The sequence below is a fragment of the Maniola hyperantus genome, chromosome 22 (assembly GCF_902806685.2).
Source record: "Maniola hyperantus chromosome 22, iAphHyp1.2, whole genome shotgun sequence".
Classification (NCBI taxonomy): domain Eukaryota; kingdom Metazoa; phylum Arthropoda; class Insecta; order Lepidoptera; family Nymphalidae; genus Maniola; species Maniola hyperantus.
In genome coordinates this window covers 6,038,658-6,059,401 of record NC_048557.2, presented here as the reverse complement: position 1 = coordinate 6,059,401, position 20,744 = coordinate 6,038,658, and the positions used below count along the sequence as shown (strand labels likewise).

At 39.8% G+C, this 20,744-nt stretch overlaps 1 protein-coding gene across 1 annotated transcript in view; it reads right to left on the bottom strand.

The window, feature by feature from the left end:
- Window positions 1-20,744, bottom strand: part of LOC117992714 (hemicentin-2-like) — a 36,608-nt gene that overhangs the window by 1,970 nt on the left and 13,894 nt on the right. Inside the window, exons 13-25 of the mRNA XM_069506015.1 lie at window positions 17,315-17,436; window positions 17,159-17,231; window positions 15,667-15,863; window positions 15,061-15,232; window positions 14,138-14,232; window positions 13,863-14,013; window positions 13,020-13,141; window positions 11,559-11,702; window positions 11,105-11,242; window positions 4,914-5,026; window positions 3,596-3,826; window positions 2,347-2,494; window positions 163-845 (exon numbers count right to left, since the gene is read on the bottom strand). Of these exons, the coding sequence (XP_069362116.1) occupies window positions 163-845; window positions 2,347-2,494; window positions 3,596-3,826; window positions 4,914-5,026; window positions 11,105-11,242; window positions 11,559-11,702; window positions 13,020-13,141; window positions 13,863-14,013; window positions 14,138-14,232; window positions 15,061-15,232; window positions 15,667-15,863; window positions 17,159-17,231; window positions 17,315-17,436 (2,389 nt within the window). The remainder of the gene's footprint in view (window positions 1-162; window positions 846-2,346; window positions 2,495-3,595; window positions 3,827-4,913; window positions 5,027-11,104; window positions 11,243-11,558; window positions 11,703-13,019; window positions 13,142-13,862; window positions 14,014-14,137; window positions 14,233-15,060; window positions 15,233-15,666; window positions 15,864-17,158; window positions 17,232-17,314; window positions 17,437-20,744) is intronic.

Below are 20,744 nucleotides of genomic sequence, written 5' to 3'. Positions count from 1 at the left end.
ATCTGTTAACTCTGAAAAGTTAGAGGTGCCTGCCCGGGATTCTTTTTGTAAAACTTAAGACTTAGACTAGGGCCAATGATGATTGTTGAAAAAAATTATAGTAACTTTCGATTTTGTCAAAAATAAGGAGTTTTTTAACTATAATAAATAGGAAATACGCACTTCGGTACCACAAGAACTCCACTGAGGTACTACATTTAAATAGTGATATGTGGCCACTTGAGATATTCCTGGTAAGACATCCATCGGATTCACTAATTGCCGTCGCTTAAAACAACACTTTTCGCTTGTAAATGGTGATATTGCGTTCACCTGATTTCCGCAGTCATAGATTTCGTCAAATTCGAAACTCAATGTAGTGCCTCTAGTATATCCCGCTACATGTTTTGGTATTGTATGTGCAATAGCCTTATGCATACTGTGCATCGCATATAATGTCATATTTGTCTTTTCATTGAAGCAAACCCTAAAGACATTCATAGGGGCCCCATCTACGTCGAAGCCTACGTGTAATATTTTAGTGTCGTGCCCTAAACATTTAACAACACTAAGATTTCTTGCTACGGGAAATACTGGTTGATTGCATGTGATATCCGAAGCTTTCACGGCTCTTTTTCCTAGTTCAAACAATGAATCACCCGCGCAAGATATCTTAAGATCGTTCCCATAATTCGAGCTACCGTAGGATATAAAAGAATTAGGGCAGAATAGTTTGAAGTTTTTTTGTTTGCGCATTCGAAGAGTTCCACCAGATACTTTAAAGACAGGCCACTCGCGTTTCTTGTAGCCAGCAATTAATATTGGTTGACGTGCTGTGAAATCATTTTCTATATTCATCAGGCATTCTGTGGAAATAAAGAAAAGCTGGTAAGTATTTATGCGTGTGTTGTAAACAAATAACTTAATATTAAAGATTGACTCTCTATAGGTAGATAAGCAAAATATATCGATTTATTTGTGTATAATGGATAATTATAAAAACGCATCTTATACCTATCCAAATCTGTAATATTTTAACACGAGTAACAGAATCTATTAAGTATTGTATTTTATTTATTCTATTACCATATAATTAAAAGGTTAACAATCATTTAATGCATGCAAATCTCACTTTATAAAGTAACTAGATAAGGCTAGCTTTAAGTTTTATTGTAATAATCAATCATCAATACTTATAATAAAACTGTAACAGGTCAAATTCTGTACATTGAAGATATTTTGAAATTTTTTTTCGAGGGCACTCTATAATCGATACTGAACCCAAAACTGTAATTTTTTTCATTTTTGTCTGTCTGTCTGTCTGTCTATCTGTCTGTCTGTCTGTCTGTCTGTCCGTCTGTCTGTCTGTATCACGGCCGCGCATCACGCTGAAACTACTGAATGGATTCCAATGAAACTTGGTACGATTTGAGGTCATACTATGAGGAAGAATATAGGATACTTTTTATCCCGAAATTCAGCATGGTTCCCGTAGGAGAGGGGATGAAAGTTAAAATGTATACCGAGTTGTAATTCATTAACGCGTAGTCCGATTTCATTCATTCTTTTTTTGTTAGAAAGGGGATATTTTAAAAATTGTTCCGTATTTCAAGGTCATTAGTTTTTAACCGACTGTCAAAAAGGAGGTGGTTCTTTTTTCTACATCGATTTTTTCGAGGTTTCTGGACCGATTTGCAATTTTTTTTTAAATCAACAAAAAAAGTTTTTGTGGTGGTCACATAAAAAATTCTGGATTCAACTCCTTAATCCTGATGCTGCAGGGTTACTGCCCGCCTGAGTTATCAAGATTCAGGAAGTGTTCATAGTGAATTCATATTGTAGGTACCAAGCAACGACTTTATTCTCAGACTTCAAGTCTCAACTCCTCAACCCTGATGATGTAGGGTACAGCACTCCTAAACTATAATGTTTCAGGAACTGCGGATGATGCAAAATTATTTTAGGTACCAAGCATAGGCTACATCATTGAACTTCGGATCCTAACTCCTCAATCCTGATGCTGCAAAGTACTGAAGTCATAAATCGTGGGGATTTTAGAATTTCTGATAGTGAATTGATATTTAAAAAACAAAAAATTTGAATCGACTGTTAGGCGGAACGAAGGTCAGCTAGTTACTTTATAAAGTTCGTTTCATAATCTGCCATACAATGGCGTGCATAATTTATGATGAGTTTAATTTTAATATTGCAGAACAAAAATATAGTGGCAAAAATAAGATTATGGTAAGTAGATATAGTACGTAATACCGATCTACGAATACTACTTCGATCATGCTCGTCGAAGCTATACATAGTCTTTCATAAACAGACAAGGTTTAAAAGATCATTTCAAAACTATTGACTTACCTTCAGCAATAAAATCAAAACTTCGCTTGATAGTATCAAATTCGTTGCTCACATGACACATCATTTGCCCTATGTTATTTACATCCATTATGAATGAGTATTGACTTAAATCTACATCGATTTTAGTATGATCGCGCCACCAAGTAGTCTGAAATAAATATTCTTATTAAAACTTTTTTTTTATTCATTATAGGTACACGCTTGAACACAATCACACCTGATGGAAAGTGATGATGTGGCCTAAGATGGGACGCGTTTACCTACAAGATGCCTATTCACTCTTGTTTAAAAGATACCCGGATTGTAATTGGTAGGAAACACATATCCTGGAAGAGTATTCCCAAACCTTAGCCATACGTATGAGGAATGATGACGCAAAACGTTTCGTGCGTGTAGATGGAAACTTAATTTACTTTGTCCAAAGTTTACCTGGAAGAGAGTAGATACTTACATAGCACTATGGTAAATTATTCTGACGATTCAAAGCACTTTTAAAAGTTCATTTGAATAAAAAATTATTCTATCGTATTATTTTCTAACTAGTTTAAAGAAAAATTCTAATTTGCCCCTTCCGCCGCTGCGTTGACAATTGCCCCTGCGATAGGTGTGACAGTAGCGTGCTTTACTTCCACAATAGCCCATCTCCATGAATAGGGTATAAACACTCAGCTCGTCTCCATGAATAGGGTATAAACACTTAGCTCGTCTCCATGAATAGGGTATAAGCACATCTCCTTCCTGACCATTTCCCACGCTACGTAGGGTCGGCACAACCCTGTCTTCTTCTTCCACTCATTTCTGTTCTAGCTTATTGAAGTTAGTTTAATGAATTAGACAATATTTGACTCATCCGATGTCACGCAATCTGTGGTGGGGTAGCCATCTTGATTCGATTTGTATAAATACGAGTGTTTGACAGTTATTACTTGTCTTGTTCCGACTCGAGACTCAACGACTATTAAATACTTTTGTGTTTAGGTCGATATTTTGATTAAGTGGTTACAATAGCAATTGTGCCCTAATCAAGTTAATATTGCAGTTAGGTTATTATAAAGATTAAATCTCTCAATAAGCCTCTACGCGTTGTGATCTATATCCACGTGCAAGCTTTATATGAGGAAACATTTTAATAACTTACAAAATTAGTTAAATTAAACCTGCTTTTCTGACTTTAGCTTAAACTTGTCATTGGTCGTCTTCTCCTCTTTTTTCCAGGGTATAAGCACATGATTACAAATAAAAATCTTACTCTTGGCGCTGGTTCTCCAGTAGCACTGCAATCCAACTTTGCTACAGCTCCATCCTTAAACATAACTGTAGGACTTCCCGCAGTTATAAATTTGGGGGGAGTGCCAACAATAACGTTTTTAGGGAATGTATAAGAGCGTCCTGGTGTATTAACTCGGCAGATGTAATAACCGGCGTGGGCTTTTGTCACCCCAGTTAGAGTTAGGTCTCCTTCCTTGATGAATACGCCATCCTAAATCAATATATGTATTATTTATAAAATATTTATGCATAATATCTTCATAATATACAGTGTGTTTTTTTAACTGGGACAGTATGGAAAATCCAAAACCATAGGAGGTAAGTACAGGGAAACTCTCTTAGAAAACTTCTGCTCTTTTTTTATTAAAGCAATTTTAGTTAAGTCAATTTTTTGATTAAGCGTGAATTGTCCATAAAAATTAATGAAATTGACTAAACTTTTTCAATGCCGATCCATTCAGTTTTATGTAAAAATCATTTCATTGTGTGGAAAGAAAAAATCAAGACAGCAGAAGTTGGTCAAAAAGTTATAATTAGGTAAAAGATCCGTAAATGATCCGCCAAGAAGTAACGGATACGGATACGGATATCCGGAACATCACTAGTAAGGAGTATGTAATGCGAAGGGAAGAAAGTCATATCACTAGAACAATGTTAAATATGCATATGGAAGGAATAAAATTAAAAAACCTGACTGCTAATAAGATATACATAGTAAGTGGTAACTGAAGAGCAAAAAATTAAAAATAGAAATTGATAAGGTCATAAACATAGAATCACAGATTAATTTCATTGGTTTCGCTGTATGCATAGAATGTTAGAAAATGTATGGCAGGCGGGGACAAGCTAATAGCTCGCCGCAGTCAGGTGAAAAGGAGGACAGGAAGACCAAAGAAAAAGTTGGATGAATTGTGTGAAAGAGGATATGCTTGTAAAAAGTGTGGATGGGTTGACGGATGACAGAAGCGAGTGGAAAAGAAAGCATGCCACTCCACATAACGTGGGACGGAGACAGGGAGAAGATTAATATGGTTAATTTTTTTGTTTTTGTTGCATGTTAGCAGATTGCACATGATTTTATTATAATAAACTAGCTGACCCCTAAGAACTATCCCCGTACTTCAAGGAATATTATGAAAAAAGAATTAGCGAAATCGGTTCAGCTGTTCTCGAGATTTGCGATCAGCAACACATTTTGCGATTCATTTTTATATATAGAGATTAATGATTACGTTGGAAAAATTCGTGCGGCGATATTCTCAAGTGCTCATTTTGTCTATTATTATCGAGTACGTTACCTTAAACCATCGTACTAAGAAACCTTTGTCTAAAGACAAGCCACAGTGCATGGGTTTTTGGTTCCCCTCAATGATTGTGATCGTGAGTGGCAATTCATTGGTTGTTGGAAATGCTGTAAAATAATATTATTTTAGGAAATTATACTAAAACGCACAGTGAAGTTAAGCCTTTTGAAAAAATAGGTAGCAAACTTTGATTAAATTAAAGGCGAAATTGGGACATCAATTTTTAAAAGCATTCCCTTACCACATATATTCCTTGATTAGCATATTTTTTGACTAGCTTATGCTCGCAACTTCGTCCGCGTAGACTACACAAATTTCAAACCCCTGTTTCATCCCCTTGGGTAAAGGGAGTGAAATTTCAAAAATCCTTTCTTAGCGGATTCCTACGCCATAATAATGTAACGCCACACACTTGAGCCAACCCGAGCCAACCCGAGCCAACCTATGTGAGGCCGGCTAATCACTGCCAAGCCGGTCTATCACAGCCAATGACAGCCACTTACCGCCACTGACAGCGAATCACCGCCAACCGCAGCCAAACAGCGAATCACAGCCCACCTACCGGACGCCTTCGGTAGGGATACAGCTTTAAAAAGCCATGAGAGCTCATTTCCGTGCTCGGCTTCCGCCCCGTGCGGACGTTCGCTCATGCGCTCTACCTCTCGGTACCGCTCCGACTCTCGCGCGAGTTCGCCCTGTGTCAGTGCAAGTGCCCTGGATTGCCAGTGCTTCGATTGTTCCTGCGTTGTGTATAGTGTAGTGTAGTTCTAGAGCCCAGGTTCCGTGAGTACACTAGTCTAAGCGCAGCATAGGTTCACACCCCCGTCACCCAAGGGCGGGGACTCACATTAGGGCCACACCGTAGGTACCCACCTCCCTGCCTTGGCAGGGAGGACCTTTAGCGCCACCGGGTCCACTATGGGCCCCAACCACCCCGACCAACCCGCTCCTGGGCCCCATCAGGGCCCGGAGTTCCCCCAGACATTTTACAAAGACGTCGACATGAGTGCTCTCATCGCCGACCTCGCGACCCGAGACCCCAACTACCTTAAGAAATTTAAGGTACATGCGAGTCGGACGCCTACGCGCTACGACCGTCCCCCGGCATCTCCTCCCTCGGCCACGGCCATGGAGGACGACACCCCGACCGTGACACCGACCGACACTAAGGAGCCTCACTCCAAAACCCCAGCCGGGCCTTCAGCCCAAAAACCGATCCCGACCAAGGAGCCTCACTCCGAAACGTCCCCAGCCTCCTCTGAAACAGAGGAATTCATGACGGTGCAGACGAAGGCCCAGAAGCGAAAGCTGAAGGCCTCAAAGTCGCACGCAAACCCACCTAAAAAGGTGGGCGTTGCAGCCCCTTCAGGGCCCGGTAACCAACCCACGACCTCCCAAGCGACCTCCGAGGAGGAGTCTGAAGACTCCCCCATGGAGGAACCGCCAAGGGAAAAAGTCCCTCCTCTCTTCATTAGAGAGAAACTGAGCTGGCAGCGTATCCTGCCACTTTTAGACCAGCAGGGTATCTCCTTCACGAGTGCCCGCTCGACCGCAGTGGGCATCAAAGTTCAATGCCCAACTTCAGGCGACCATCGCCTTCTCACCAAGACTCTCCGTCAAGAGAATGTAGGGTTCCACACCTACGCTCTTCCCGACGAACGCGTTTTACGCGTAGTCATTCGCGGCCTTCCGAAGGAGCTGAACACCGACCACATAAAGACAGACCTCCTTTCCCAGGAGCTGCCAGTACTAGAGGTTCACAGGATGTACCATCCTAGAACCAAAGCCCCCTACGAGATGGTGCTCGTAACCCTCGAACTTACCCCCGCGGGTAAGAAAATCAATAACATCACATCGGTGTGTCGCCTCACGGGTCTTAAAATAGAGCCCCCCCGTAACCGCGGCAGGATGGGCCAGTGCCATCGCTGCCAGATGTACGGCCATTCCGCAAGGAATTGTTTCGCCCACCCCAGGTGCGTTAAGTGCCTAGGGGACCACGGCACCTCCGACTGCCCCAGGAAGCAACCTACCGAGGAACCCCCGAGCTGTGTTCTTTGCAGGTCTCAAGGGCACACCGCGAATTATCGCGGATGCCCTAAAGCCCCCAAGGAGCAAAAGCGAAGGGTCAAACCGGCCGGCCGCAAACCTGCTGCAGCTCCCCAACCCGCCCAGAAATTCGTCCCTGCGCCGGCTCCGGCCACCAACGCATGGGAAAAACCCCTTCCCAGGGCTAACCCTCCTGCGCCAAAGCCCGCCCAACCAGCCCCGGCCAAGCCCGCCCAATCAGCCCCGGCCAAGCCCGCCCAATCAGCCCCGGTAAAGGCTTCCGCGCCTACGCCCCAGCCCCAAGCAGAGCCTTCTCTCCATTCATCCGCGGCGACTAACGCTGCGGATAATCTCCACTTAATCGAAACTGTCCTCGCCTCTATTGATATAGTGGAGATGGAAGTTTTCGCCCGGACCTTCAGGAAGGATCCCAAATTAGCTATTACCCAACACTTGGGTCTGCTCATCTCCATTAATAACCTTAAAGCAACCCATAATGGATAGTACGACCAAAGGTAGATTAAAACCCCACTCCTTAGTAGTCGCGTTCTACAACGCGAACGGCCTTATCGACCAAATGGACGAAGTCCGCGAATTTGTATGTGCACATCAAACCGACATTCTCCTAGTGCAAGAGACCTTCTTGAAACCTAGTAGAAGTAATCCCCGAATTGCTAATTTTAATATAGTCAGAAACGACAGGGCCACTGCTAAGGGTGGCACTGCCATATACTACAGAAGGGCTCTTCACTGCACTCCTCTCGATCCTCCACAACTAACCAATATGGAAGCCTCCATATGTCAGGTGAGTATGACTGGCCATCCGTCGGTCATACTAGCATCCGTCTATCTCTCTCCCTCGAAAGATCTGTTAGAAAGTGACATCCGCGCACTTCTCTCATTAGGAGACTCCGTTATCGTGGCCGGAGACCTTAACGCCAAACATCAAAGTTGGAATTGCCGCTCCCCGAACACACGAGGACGCCAACTCGAAAGACTGACGCACCGCCCCGATCTTAACTTCATAGTTATAGCACCTGACACACCGACTCGTTACCCAATGACCGACAATTCAACAGACAGACCGGACATACTCGATATAGCTCTTCTAAAGAACATCGCCCTTCAGGTGAGTCCTTTGGAGGTGCTGTCCGAGCTAGGTTCAGACCACCGTCCCGTCCTAATGCGGCTAGGACCCCCGCCCACCGCGGCCCCCCCGACCAAAACAGTCATTGACTTCAAGAAGCTCTCAGAGCATCTTAAGTCTATAGACTCTGTGCACATCTCTCAAATTCCTGACATTATAGGTAGTCTAGATGAAGCGCATGCAGCCTCACTGCACCTTACTAATCATATCCGCGATGCTCTAAGCGCCTGCTCCCGACAGATGCCGAACGGTTTCACCCGTCGACAGTTGCCGGACGACGCCAGAGAGCTCATCACCATCAAAAACGCTAAACGTAGAGCCCATGACGCATGTCCTAACGCCGACAACCGGAGAGAACTCTGGCGAGCCCAGAGGGAGGTAAAGGCTCGCCTTGCCGAACTCCGCGACGAACAATGGGACAGGAAGCTGAGTGAGCTCAAGCCATCGCATGTAGCCTACTACAGCCTGGCGAGAGCTCTCAAAGCCGACCCTGTCTCGGCCACTCCTCCGCTTTTACGTCCCAATCAACCACCCGCCTTTGAAGATGTCGATAAGGCCGAATGCTTGGCTGATAGCTTAGAAGCCCAATGCTCCCCGAGCACCATCTCTGTAGACAAGTCCCACATAGAACTAGTCGAAAACAAACTAGCATCTATCTTCTCTTCCGCCCCAGATGGCGATCCAATCCTCCCGACGAATAGCGGCGAAGTTCGTCAAATTATTAAAGAATTTCACGCCAAAAAAGCCCCAGGCCCCGACTCTATCAATAATAAAACTCTAAAGTTACTCCCCGACGTATTAATCAACCTCCTGGTTGTCATTTTTAACACCCTCATGGCGGGATGCTCCTTCCCCGACAGGTGGAAAGAAGCTACCGTTATAGGCATCCCCAAGCCAGGGAAACCTAGGAACCTCCCTACTAGCTACCGCCCCATTAGTTTGCTCAACACCCTTGGCAAGGTGTATGAGAAAGTCATCCTTAACCGACTTAGGTCCGTCGTAGAGGAGAAAAACCTCCTCAACGACGAGCAATTTGGCTTTCGAACCAGACACTCATGTGTTCATCAAGTGCACCGCCTCACGGAGCACATCCTTCTCGGTTTCAACCGATTCAAAACGAGAGGCATCCCAACGGGAGCCCTCTTCTTCGATGTAGCCAAAGCCTTCGACAAGGTGTGGCACGCCGGCTTGATCTACAAGCTTTACCATCTAGGCGTGCCCGAAAGACTCGTACGTTTACTACGAGAATTTCTCACCAATCGAACTTTCCGCTACCGTCTGGATGGAACCCTATCCTCCCCAAGACCTCTTCGAGCAGGAGTCCCTCAGGGCTCCCTGCTCTCGCCACTTTTGTACGCGCTGTACACCAGCGACATTCCCAGATCCCCTCATGTTCATATAGCCCAGTTCGCGGATGACACCGCTCTATACAGCTCCGACTTAAACTACCGGAACGTTAAAGCTCGACTCCAAAAGGCAGTCAGTAGCCTAGGCCACTGGTTCCGCCTTTGGAGGATAGAGGTTAACCCGGAGAAAAGCGCAGCAGTGCTCTTTCAAAAGTCCAAAAGGAAATCACAATACAAACTTCGACAGACTGAAATAACTCTTTACGACCGCCCCATTCCCTGGCAAACTAATACCAAGTACTTGGGTGTAACCTTTGATGACAAGATGAGCTTCGCCGCGCACATTCGTAGAGTCCGCAAGAACGCAGCGTATGTGCTCTCCCGTCTTTACCCCATGATTTGCGCAAAGAGCAAAATGTCACTTCGACATAAAGTCACGCTATACAAAACGTGCATCCGCCCAATAATGTCTTATGCCTGTGTTGCATTTGCACACCTGCCGCCCTCCTCTCTCAAACCTCTCCAAGTCCTACAGAATAAGTTTATGCGTACGGCCACTGGCTCCCCGTGGTACATGCGCAACGTGGACCTCCACAGAGACCTCCAACTCCCGACAATAGCTCATTACTTTAAACAGCTCTCCAAAAATTATTTTGAGAAAGCCATTAGACACCCCAACCCCCTAATAGTTGAGGCAGCGACTTACACCCCTGACCGAAACGACCCCCCAGATAAAAGACGCCCTAAGCACGTCCTTAATGACCCCGACGATCAAATCATGACCGACAATGCACCCTATCTCGTAGGGCTACACAATTCAACCTCATCACAGCGTCTTCGCCGGCGAAGACGAGGTCCCCGATTTCTAACGTCACCCGGACGTGGGCTCACGCCACGGCCCCGGGGGCGTACGGACTAACCAACAAAACCGACAACTCCACCCATCCCAACGTCATCCTAAGCCGTGGTCCGAGCCTCACAGGAGGCGCCCTTAGGAGGACGTTGCCCCCCGACCTCTCGAATTATTTCTTCGAGCCCTAGGGCTCACCCCCAGGCGGAGCTTCGCGCTCGCCAACCCCCCCGGTGACGCTGTAGCGGCCAGTAGGGCCTACGCAGCATAGTCAATCCGAAACAACACACAAAAACATTTCGTGAGATATTATTGTACTTAACACGATGTCAGCAAAAACTATGCCAGTTTGTGTTCTACATATTAGTTAATCGGTAAATTCAGTGTAAGTAGAAATTGTGACAAGTAGATCAATGCAAATTAATAGCGATATAAATAAACAGTAATAAATACGTCAGTGTAAGAAAAAACGAATGTGTTGTAAATAGTATTAAATATAAATCAGTGATTATTATTGCGATGAATGATTAATAAATAAATTGGAGCGATTACACTGCTTGCTGGTTTTTATTTAACCCACTGCTTCAATAACTTTATATTCCGTAGTGCGAAATAAGCTTTAGCCTCATTGCGTATGCAAATAATAATTCAGGTTCGTATTCCGCAAACATACAGGGAGACTATAACATTAGATTTATATAACTAGATATAATTAGATAGACTATAACACTAAGTTGTCAAATAAATAAAAAAAAAAATATGCCAATTACTGGATTTGTCATAATAATATACTTACGATCGACATGTACATCATATATCATTGTATCCTTGTTATATATATTTTCTGCCGTGCAAGTGTAGGTTCCGCTATGTCTTAAGACAACATTATTTACTGTAAGAGTTCCGTCATTTGAAATTTTAAATCCCCCACCGCCTAGAAAGACCAGATAAAATGTAATTAAGTAATTAGTGCGGATTGGCAAACTTCACAAACCTTTGAGAACATGGAGACTCTAAGGCATGCAGGTTTCCTCACGATGTATTCCTTCGCCGTTAAAGCAAGTGATATATGTATTGTTTAAAAAACGCACATAACTCCGAAAATTTAGTAGTGCGTGTTCTGGATCGAACCCCCGATCTCCCTAAAAGAAGGTGGACGTCTTAACCACTAGGCTATCACAGCTATACTATAAATATTAATTACTTATATTAATAAATTAATTACTATTGATAGCACATGCGTTACCTACTTCCAATTTTAATTACATCATGCTGCCATGATATATCTGGTTTCGGACTACCTGTCGCAATGCATGCAAGGATAAAACTCAGATCTCCCTCAACAGCATATACATCCTTTGTCATGAAAAAATCAGGAATTATTGCGGCTGGAACTAGGACAATAAAAATACATAAAATTATTATAAGTAGTCACATAATAGTCGGTTGTTCAACAACCGAGCGGTTATAGAATTGAGTATGAATGGGTTTTAGTCCTGACTCCTGAGTTAAGCACTCTACTTTTCATTTCGATTGCAAGGAAATGAAACAGTGATACGAGATCGCACGACATGTTGGTGAGCTCATCACTTCTTCTGGTCATTGCTCTAGCTGCTAGCATCGAAAAATCCCCCTTTGCGTAAGTACAAAGTCGGAGACCTTTTAACAAGACGCTTAATATGTAGACCGATATATCATCCACTGTGCGAGTTCAAGATTGGACGTCTTCTGACGGGACTCCAACAGTCAACTGTATAATTTACATAAATAAATTACCAGCCACGAATCCACGCAGTGTCCCTTACGAGACTACGTCCTACGAGCATGAATTTGAGTAGAGCGATGAGTGGAGATATGAATCTTCATATCTCCACTCAAGATTCAAGATGGCCTGTATTATTCTACATAAGTACAATCTTGTATACAGAATAATGCAGGCCATCTTGAATCTCTGATCTTGAACCATCACTAAAATAGGTACTAAGTTAGTATTCGCTTTTTTTAACGAACTGCCTATTCTAAATCAACTAAATTCTTTAAGTGTATTCGGAAACTACATAGTAGCTGTAAGGCTTTGATAATAACGTTTTGTTTTGGTTTTCAAATAGGAGAATAAACTAAGTTTATTCAGATAGGTATGGCGGATAATAACATGTGTTTTCCTACTAAACTTATTGAAATTGTAGGTAGTTAGACAGAAACTTGCAGAAAAATATGGAGAGTTGGATTAGTAAGAAATATTCGCCATTTTTCGACTCAGTGACTTTTCGCTCAACGGGGATGATATAATCTCTATGTATAAAAATGAATCGCTAAATGTGTTGGTGATCGCAAATCTCGAGAACAGCTGAACCGATTTCGCTAATTCTTTATTATAATATTCCTTGAAGTACGAGGATGGTTCTTACGGAGAGAAAATAAAAAAAACTGAAAAAGAATCGACTGTTAGGCGGTATGAAGTTCGCCGGGGCAGCTAGTCTGCTTTCTTTAAATAAAAATGAATCGCTGAATGTGTTGCTGATCGCAAATCTCGAGAACAGGTGAACCGATTTCGCTAATTCTTTTTTTATAATATTCCTTAAAGTACGAGGATGGTTCTAACGGAGAGAAAAATTTAAAAAATTGCCTGAAAAAGAATCGACTGTTAGGCGGTACGAAGTTCGCCGGGGCAGCTAGTTTATTATAGTTTTTAGGATAATAGCAGTAAGTACCTTGAATGTTTACTGTGTATGTGAATTCATCTTTATCAAAACCATTATCCGCTGTGCATCTATAAAATCCTTCATCTTTAGCTTGGACTTTATCTAATTTAACATTATAATTTTTATCACAACTGAAAAAAACAATTTACACTTATTATTTACCTCTTATTAAGAAACTAGCATATGCTCGCGACTTCGTCCGCGTGAACCACACAAATTTCAAACCCTTCTTTCACCCCGTTAGGGGTTGTATTATCAAAAATCCTTTCTTAGCGGATGCCTACGTCATAATAGTTATCTAAATGCCAAATTTCAGCCCGATTCGTCCAGTAGTTTGAGCTGTGCGTTGATAGACCAGTCAGTCAGTCAGTCACCTTTTCCTTTTTAACCGACTTCCAAAAAGGAGGTGGTTCTCAATCTTATTTAGGGTATCTTTTTTAGGGTTCTGTACTTTGTCTATTTGTCTGTCTGTCTGTCTGTCTGTCAAGAAAACCTATAGGGTGATTCCCGTTGACCAAGAATCATCAAATTTGGCAGGTAGGTAGTATAGGCACAAGTGAAGGAATAAATCCGAAAAAATCACACAAAAAGAATTAAAATGTGTTCATGAACAAATGTTGCTATTTTCGACTTTCAAAGTAAGATTGCTATTCCAAGTGGGATATCATATGAAAGGGCTTTACCTGTACATTCTAAAACAGATTTTATTTATTTTTAGGCATAATAATTTTTGATTTTTCGTGCAAAATGTCGATAAAATACGACTGTAGTACGGAACCCTCAATGCGCGAGTCTGACCCGAATTTGGCCGGTTTTGATGTTGACACATCAAGAATAAAATTATTTACTTACTTTATTTTTATTGGTATGCTCGTAAGTTGTGTCAAATGAAACCACTGCACTTTAGGTTTCGGATGTCCTTTTACATTACAAGACAAGATATGGTCAGTTCTTAATTTTACAACCAACTTGCTATCTTTAGGAGGCTCGATTTTTGGTGGCTCTGAAAATACATCTTAATAGTGTATACCATAGGTCATGGGTTCGATTCTCACCCTGGACAAATCTTAAAAAACTTAGCGTTATATTTTTGTAATAAGTAATAACATAGTAATTTTAATTTATACCGTAAATGAAGACTGACAATTCTGCACGCACTGTTTTCAAATAGTTCGAAGCTTCACAAGCATATTTTCCATAATCTTCAATCAAACCTGTGAAACTTTTTCTTAAATCTTAATAAAAACATAATAATAATCTTCATTAATTAATACATTTTCTATGAAATTGAAGGAATTGCTTCGCTCAAGTTAAATTATTTTTATGGAATTAAAGATACTGAAATACGGTACCTAGATAGAGACAGGTAGATACCTGTACTGTAGACAGTATAGGTACATAGGTAGGCAATATATTATATACATGTAGGATCAAAGTAGGTAAATACACCATAACCATCGCAATGGATAAGAACATATTATTGATTAACGGACTATACAAAGGTGAGGGCTCTGATATTTTGAATGTTTTTTCGCCGTCGATCGTGTCTATTGCTTCCAGCTTATATGAAAATGTCATTATGACAAACGATCGGCGCTGTCAAAAGAAGCTTTTGTGCTGGTACTGTAAGTATATCAGCGGACGACTCTTGCGCAAAAATTTCAATTATTTTTTTTCATTATAAGTATGGGGCTGAAATGTGTCGTTACAAGAATATGTCACTAATATTAGATATAAGTATTATTATATCGGAAATTTCAGCATCGGTGATATAATAGGTAGTACCTACTGTGGTCTAGGGCTAAGACATTCAGGGCGCGACATCAAAATATCCCGGGGTACTCTGCAATTTTTGATTTGACTGGATTTGACGTACCTATTTAAAAATGTCGTCTAATGTTTGTAAAAAGGCGATGTTTCAAGAATATAGTATTGGCCTTCGGCTAGGACTTGTTCAGTATACTCAAAATAGCCAAGAAAATATTATCCTGATGTCTTAATCTATGATTGTGACTGTGTTTAAATGCATAACATAAAATAAAATTGATACCTTAGAGTATAATCTCGATTAATTTTATATTTTATTCCGTAGGAGATTTGCATGTTATTGACAAACCATCGTACATTGGGAGTGGGTGATCCGTCGACATCACAAGCAAGTAGTACTCTGTCACCCTTTTTACTTATAACTTTGCTTGGATTTAATTTTACTGTAGGAGGATCTAAAATAATAAGCAGACATCCTTAATAATTATTAACCATACTATTACAAATGAATAAATAAATAAAACGTTTATTTTTCAATCATCTAGTTACACACATACATGGATTTGATCTTGAACAAAATTTGCGTGCTTGTTGACATAAGCATATACAATATTAAAAATGGTACAAGATCAAGAACTGGCTATCCTAGCTAGATTTTTAGATCTGTGTTAAGGATAAGTCGTCATCATCATCATCACCAACCGATAGACGTCCACAGCTGGGACATAGGTCTCTTGTAGATACTTCCAACCGCCACAGTCTTGCACCGCCTGAATTCAGCAGACGCTGTCTGTCAGTGGAACCAAGCGTGCGCGTATCCACGGCGATAGAAATAGCAAAAATTTTTTTCATTAACACCTCCCCCCCAGTGATAGGACGTCACACTTACATTCAATATATAGCTCCATTTCATGATGGTCGAGCCCAACAACGTTCACAACATCGCATCTATATGTACCGACATCGTTATTTGTAACATGATCAATACGAATAAATTCTCCAGTATCCTTTAAATTTGTAATTTTTCCCAAAAAATTGCGATCGAATGACCACGAAATCACCGGCTTAGGCTTACCCTGCATAATCCTAAAAAACAACCAAATAATTGTAGTTTTAAAATACATTATAAATACATAGATAGCTATTACGACGTAGACCTCCGCTAGAAAAGGATTTTGGAAAATTCAACCCGATAAAATAGGGGTTTGAAATTTGTGTAGTCCAAGCGTAAAAGATAAGACTCATTGCCACAAACGACTTTCGGACATTCTTGGGTCGGATCGCAGAAGTAGCAAGCCTAAGTGTTATGGTTTCTAGTGTGCCTGTCATGTAGATCACCAATTTTCTTGTAACAAAGAAAAGTACTTATATTTTGTCTTACAAAAATTATATTTTTGTAAATATATTAAGGGCTACTGTAAGATACTGTAATTCTATGTAGGTACTTAACTGAAGAGTTGGAGCTAGTATCTATGGTAATTCCGAAACAAAAATTACAAAAATAAAAGTTTTCTTCTCTCTCGCGCTTTTTAACATTGTCAATGATTGTGAAAGAATCAATACACTTCTAACACAGTCCTTGTCACTTGTTCTGAGCTTCTAACAAATGTTTAGCGTTTGAAGTATCGTGAGTGATTTTCATTATAAATAAATAGTGCTATGCTACGTCGGCTAACCACGTGTGTACATCCGGGAGCAGTACTATATTTTTAACAAATGTAGCTCATCCAAGTGCCAAAAATAAAATTGCGTTCATTTTAGACATATTTTTTTTGTAATATCAGTAGTATTTCGTAGAGAAAAATGAGGAAAATATTCAGTATTTTTCTGTACATCAAAACTATGTAAGTAGGTACCTATATTACGATTTACGATAAAAATATGTTTAAAATGAACGTTATTTTATCGTTTAGGACTTGCCTAAGCCAAATTTTTGTTAAAAGTGTACTGTTTCTTTCACAATCATTGAAAATGTTAGAATGTGCGATATAGAAGGAAACTTTAGGTAACCATAGCGCCTTAATATTTTGTAAGTAATATAACATAAGCCGTGGTAGCCTAGTGGTTAGGACGTCCGCCTTCCAATCGGAGGTCGGGGGTTCGATCCCGGGCACGCACCTCTAACTTTTCGGAGTTTTGTGCGTTTTTAAGTAATTAAAATATCACTTGCTTTAACGGTGAAGGAAAACATCGTGAGGAAACCTGCATGCCTGAGAGTTCTCCATAATGTTCTCAAAGGTGTGTGAAGTCTGCCAATCCGCACTTGGCCAGCGTGGTAGACTATGGCCAAAACCCTTCTCACTCTGAGAGGAGACCCGTGCTCTGTAGTGAGCCGGCGATGAGTTGATCATGATGATGAATATAACATAAGAGAATTATACCTGCACTCTAAATCCACACTTGATCCCTTGTGTTTTGTGTAACTATTAATATGTTTGTTAACTCTTGGCACTTCTGGAAGAAAAAATAGATAGATTTTTTTTTTTTAATATTTTACGCCATTTAACCAATTTCAAAATTATTGAATAATGTAGTACCTGTACCAGTCACAGTGACATGGAATTCATATTTCACTTGATCATTAACATTAGAGGCTTTTACATAGTATTTTCCTTGAAGTCCAGGTTGAGCATTCTTAATTTTTAGAACAGAACTGTCCAAAGAAATATCAAAATCATTATCATTTCTAATTCCTTTATCATCCAGGTACCAGATAATATTTGCTGGTGGCTGGGCATTAATTTTGAAATGTAATTCCACAGATTTGCCATATTCTACAGACATATCTGAAAAAAACCGTTTTATAAGTATTAAAGCAACGATGTAATTTACTTGTAATTCTAATTACTAATATGTGATACCTATTAGAATATATTATATAATATCATAAATTGTATTTTTTTTATTTAAAGCTGTAGGTACATTACAAAATATGTCTAAATATGTAAAAGGAAAAGCACAGCTCAAATTACTTTACGGATCGAGCTGAAATTGGGCATGCAGATAGCTATTATGACGCAGGCGTCCGCTAAGCAAGGATTTTTTAAAATTGAACCCCTAAGGGGGTGAAATAGGGGTTTGAAATTTGAGTAGTCCACGTGGACGAAGTCGCGAGCATAAGGTAGTTCTTAAATAAAATATCAAACCTTTCGGATATTGCAAAACATTAAAAAAAGTTTTCTTTTTTATAATAACTTTGACTGAGCCTGAGTCATCTTTAAAATTGTTCTTTGCTTTGCAAATGTATGTACCACTATCAGGTACAGCTGCTTTATTTATGTGAAAGATACTTATGTACTCGTATGGCGGAGTTGCTGCAATTATCTATAACATCAAAAATAAAGATTAGAGTAGGTATAATTAATTTAGTTTTTGTATTATTTTAGACGGCCTAGTAGTTAGACGTCCGCTTCCTATTCGAGAGGTCGGACACTTATAACTTTTCAAAGTTATGTGTGTTTTAAGCAAATAAATATTAATTCCTTAGCGGTTGTCGTGAGAAAACCTGCATGCCTGAAATTTCTCCATAGTGTTAACAAAGATGTGTGAAGTCTGATAAATCGCACTTGGCCAGCGTTGCAGATTATGGCCTAATTCTCATTCTGAGAGGACACCCATGCTCAGTAGTGGCCTGGTGATGGGTTGATCATGATGACATACAATCGCGTAGTCGTTGTATGTCACTGGAGCAATGAAATATACCAGCATAAATGTTATATGTAATGTGAAAAATGTGTAATTATTATCTTTATGTTCCCTAACAACTTACGTACACCTTAAACCCAGTTTCACTAGCCTTTAAATCCTCTTCAACCTAGTTGGCTGGTAGAGATCGCTTCACAGCGATAAGGCCGCTAATTGTATGTTCTTCTTTTACATGTTTCTTTTTGTGTCTTTTCTTTTTGGTGTACAATAAAGCATATTAAACTAAACTAAAAATGTAAAGAAGGAAAGAGAGGCATTTGCCCAACATTGGAACACATCATGCTAGAAATACATAATCATACAAAAATTAATAAATATTATGACTCATTTATAAATTATATAGCAATATTAACAATAGTGATTTAAAAGGCGGTAAAAAATAAATGTGATTAAAATTAAAACTGTTAACCAAACCGTCATTGGATGTATTAAATCTAAGATTACAAGTAGGTAAATAACGTGAATATAGGACTACAAAGACTACAAGAGATATTTATTTTTTATTTATAAAATAATCGAATGTTAAAACCGGCTGTACCTGAGATGACAAAGCATTTTGATACTGGTCTTCCCACGTGATGGTTGGTGCAGGAAATCCTTCTACCTTGCAGTTTAGCGTTATAGGTTGGTCTTCATAAGCAGTTAAGTCATTTCCCTCTAAAATTGTAACTATAGCTGCCTTTGGCTTTATCGTTACTGCAATATGTTGATATGAATGAGTATTTTTTTTCGAATTATATTGATAATTTGGAAGGATTATTAAGTATATGTATTTAACTTTTGTAAGCAGATAACAACTTACCGCTAATTTTGAATTCATATTTTTTTGTTGTATGAACGTTTGAAGCTATCACTGAATACTGTTTTTCTAGAGACGGTTCTGCACTTTTAATTTTCAAACAAGAGCCTTGAGAAGAAGTTATTATTTCCATATCGTTGTTACTATTGATTTCTGTACCATCTTTGTACCAGCTAATTGTTGCCGGTGGGTTTGCATCAATTTTTAAATTTAACTCTAAGGAGTCTCCAAACTCTACAGTGCTATCTAAAATATCAGAAACAGCCTTATTAGTATTAGTTATTCTGTATAAACTGGATTATGACAAGTAATTCTATTTAATAAAGAACCAAACCTTTTGGATATTCCAAAACATTTAAAAAAGTTTTCTTTATTATAGTAACTTTGACTGAGCCGGAGTCATCTTTAAAATTCTTTGCTTTGCAAATGTATGTACCGCTATCAGTTACAGCTGCTTTATTTATGTGAAAGGTACTTATGTACTCGTATGGCGGAGTTTTTGCCTTTATCTATAACACCAAAAATAAAAGATAAGAGGGGAATTAAAAAAAACCAAAACTCGTTTATCACTACCCATATCATAAATGTGAAAGTGTGTTTGTTTGTTGGTTTGTCCTTCAATCACGTCAGAACGGAGCAACGGATCGTCGTAATTTTTTGCAAGGGTAAATAACTCAAGACATGGAGAGTAACATAGGCTACTTTTTATCCCGTGAAATTAAAGAGTTCCCACGGGACTTTTAAAAACCTAAATCCATGCGTACGAAGTCGCGGGCATCAGCTAGTACTAAATAATATTACTTGGCATAAATATATGCCAATATATATATTATTATAATAATAATGGCTTAGCGGTGAAGGAAAACATCGTGAGAAAACCTACATGCATAAAAGTTCTCCATAGCGTTATCTAAGGTGTGTGAAGCCTGCCAATCCGCACTTGGCCAGCGTTGCAGCTGTGGCCTAAACCCTTCTCATTCTGAGAGGACACCCATTCTCAGTAGTGGCCTGGCGATAGGTTGATCATGATGATGTATAATCGCGCATTCGTTGTAAGTATATCACAGGAGCAATGAAATATACCAGCATAAATGAAAGGAGGAAAGAGAGGCCTTTGCCCAACATTGGAACACATAAAAAAAAAATAGATATCTAACTCATTTATAAATTACATAGCAATTTTAACAATAGTGATTGAAAAAGCGGTAAAAAATAAATGTGATTGAAATTAAAAATAACTATTAAGATTAACTGCTACCAAACCTTCATTGCATGTATTGAATGTAAGATTACAAGTATATAACTTGAATATAGGACTTCAAGTAAGACTACAAGAGATATTTATTTTTATTTAGAAAATATTCAAATGTCAAAACCGACTGTACCTGAGATGACAAAACAGTTTGATACTGGTCTTCCCACGTGATGGTTGGTGCAGGAAATCCTTCTACCTTACAGTTTAG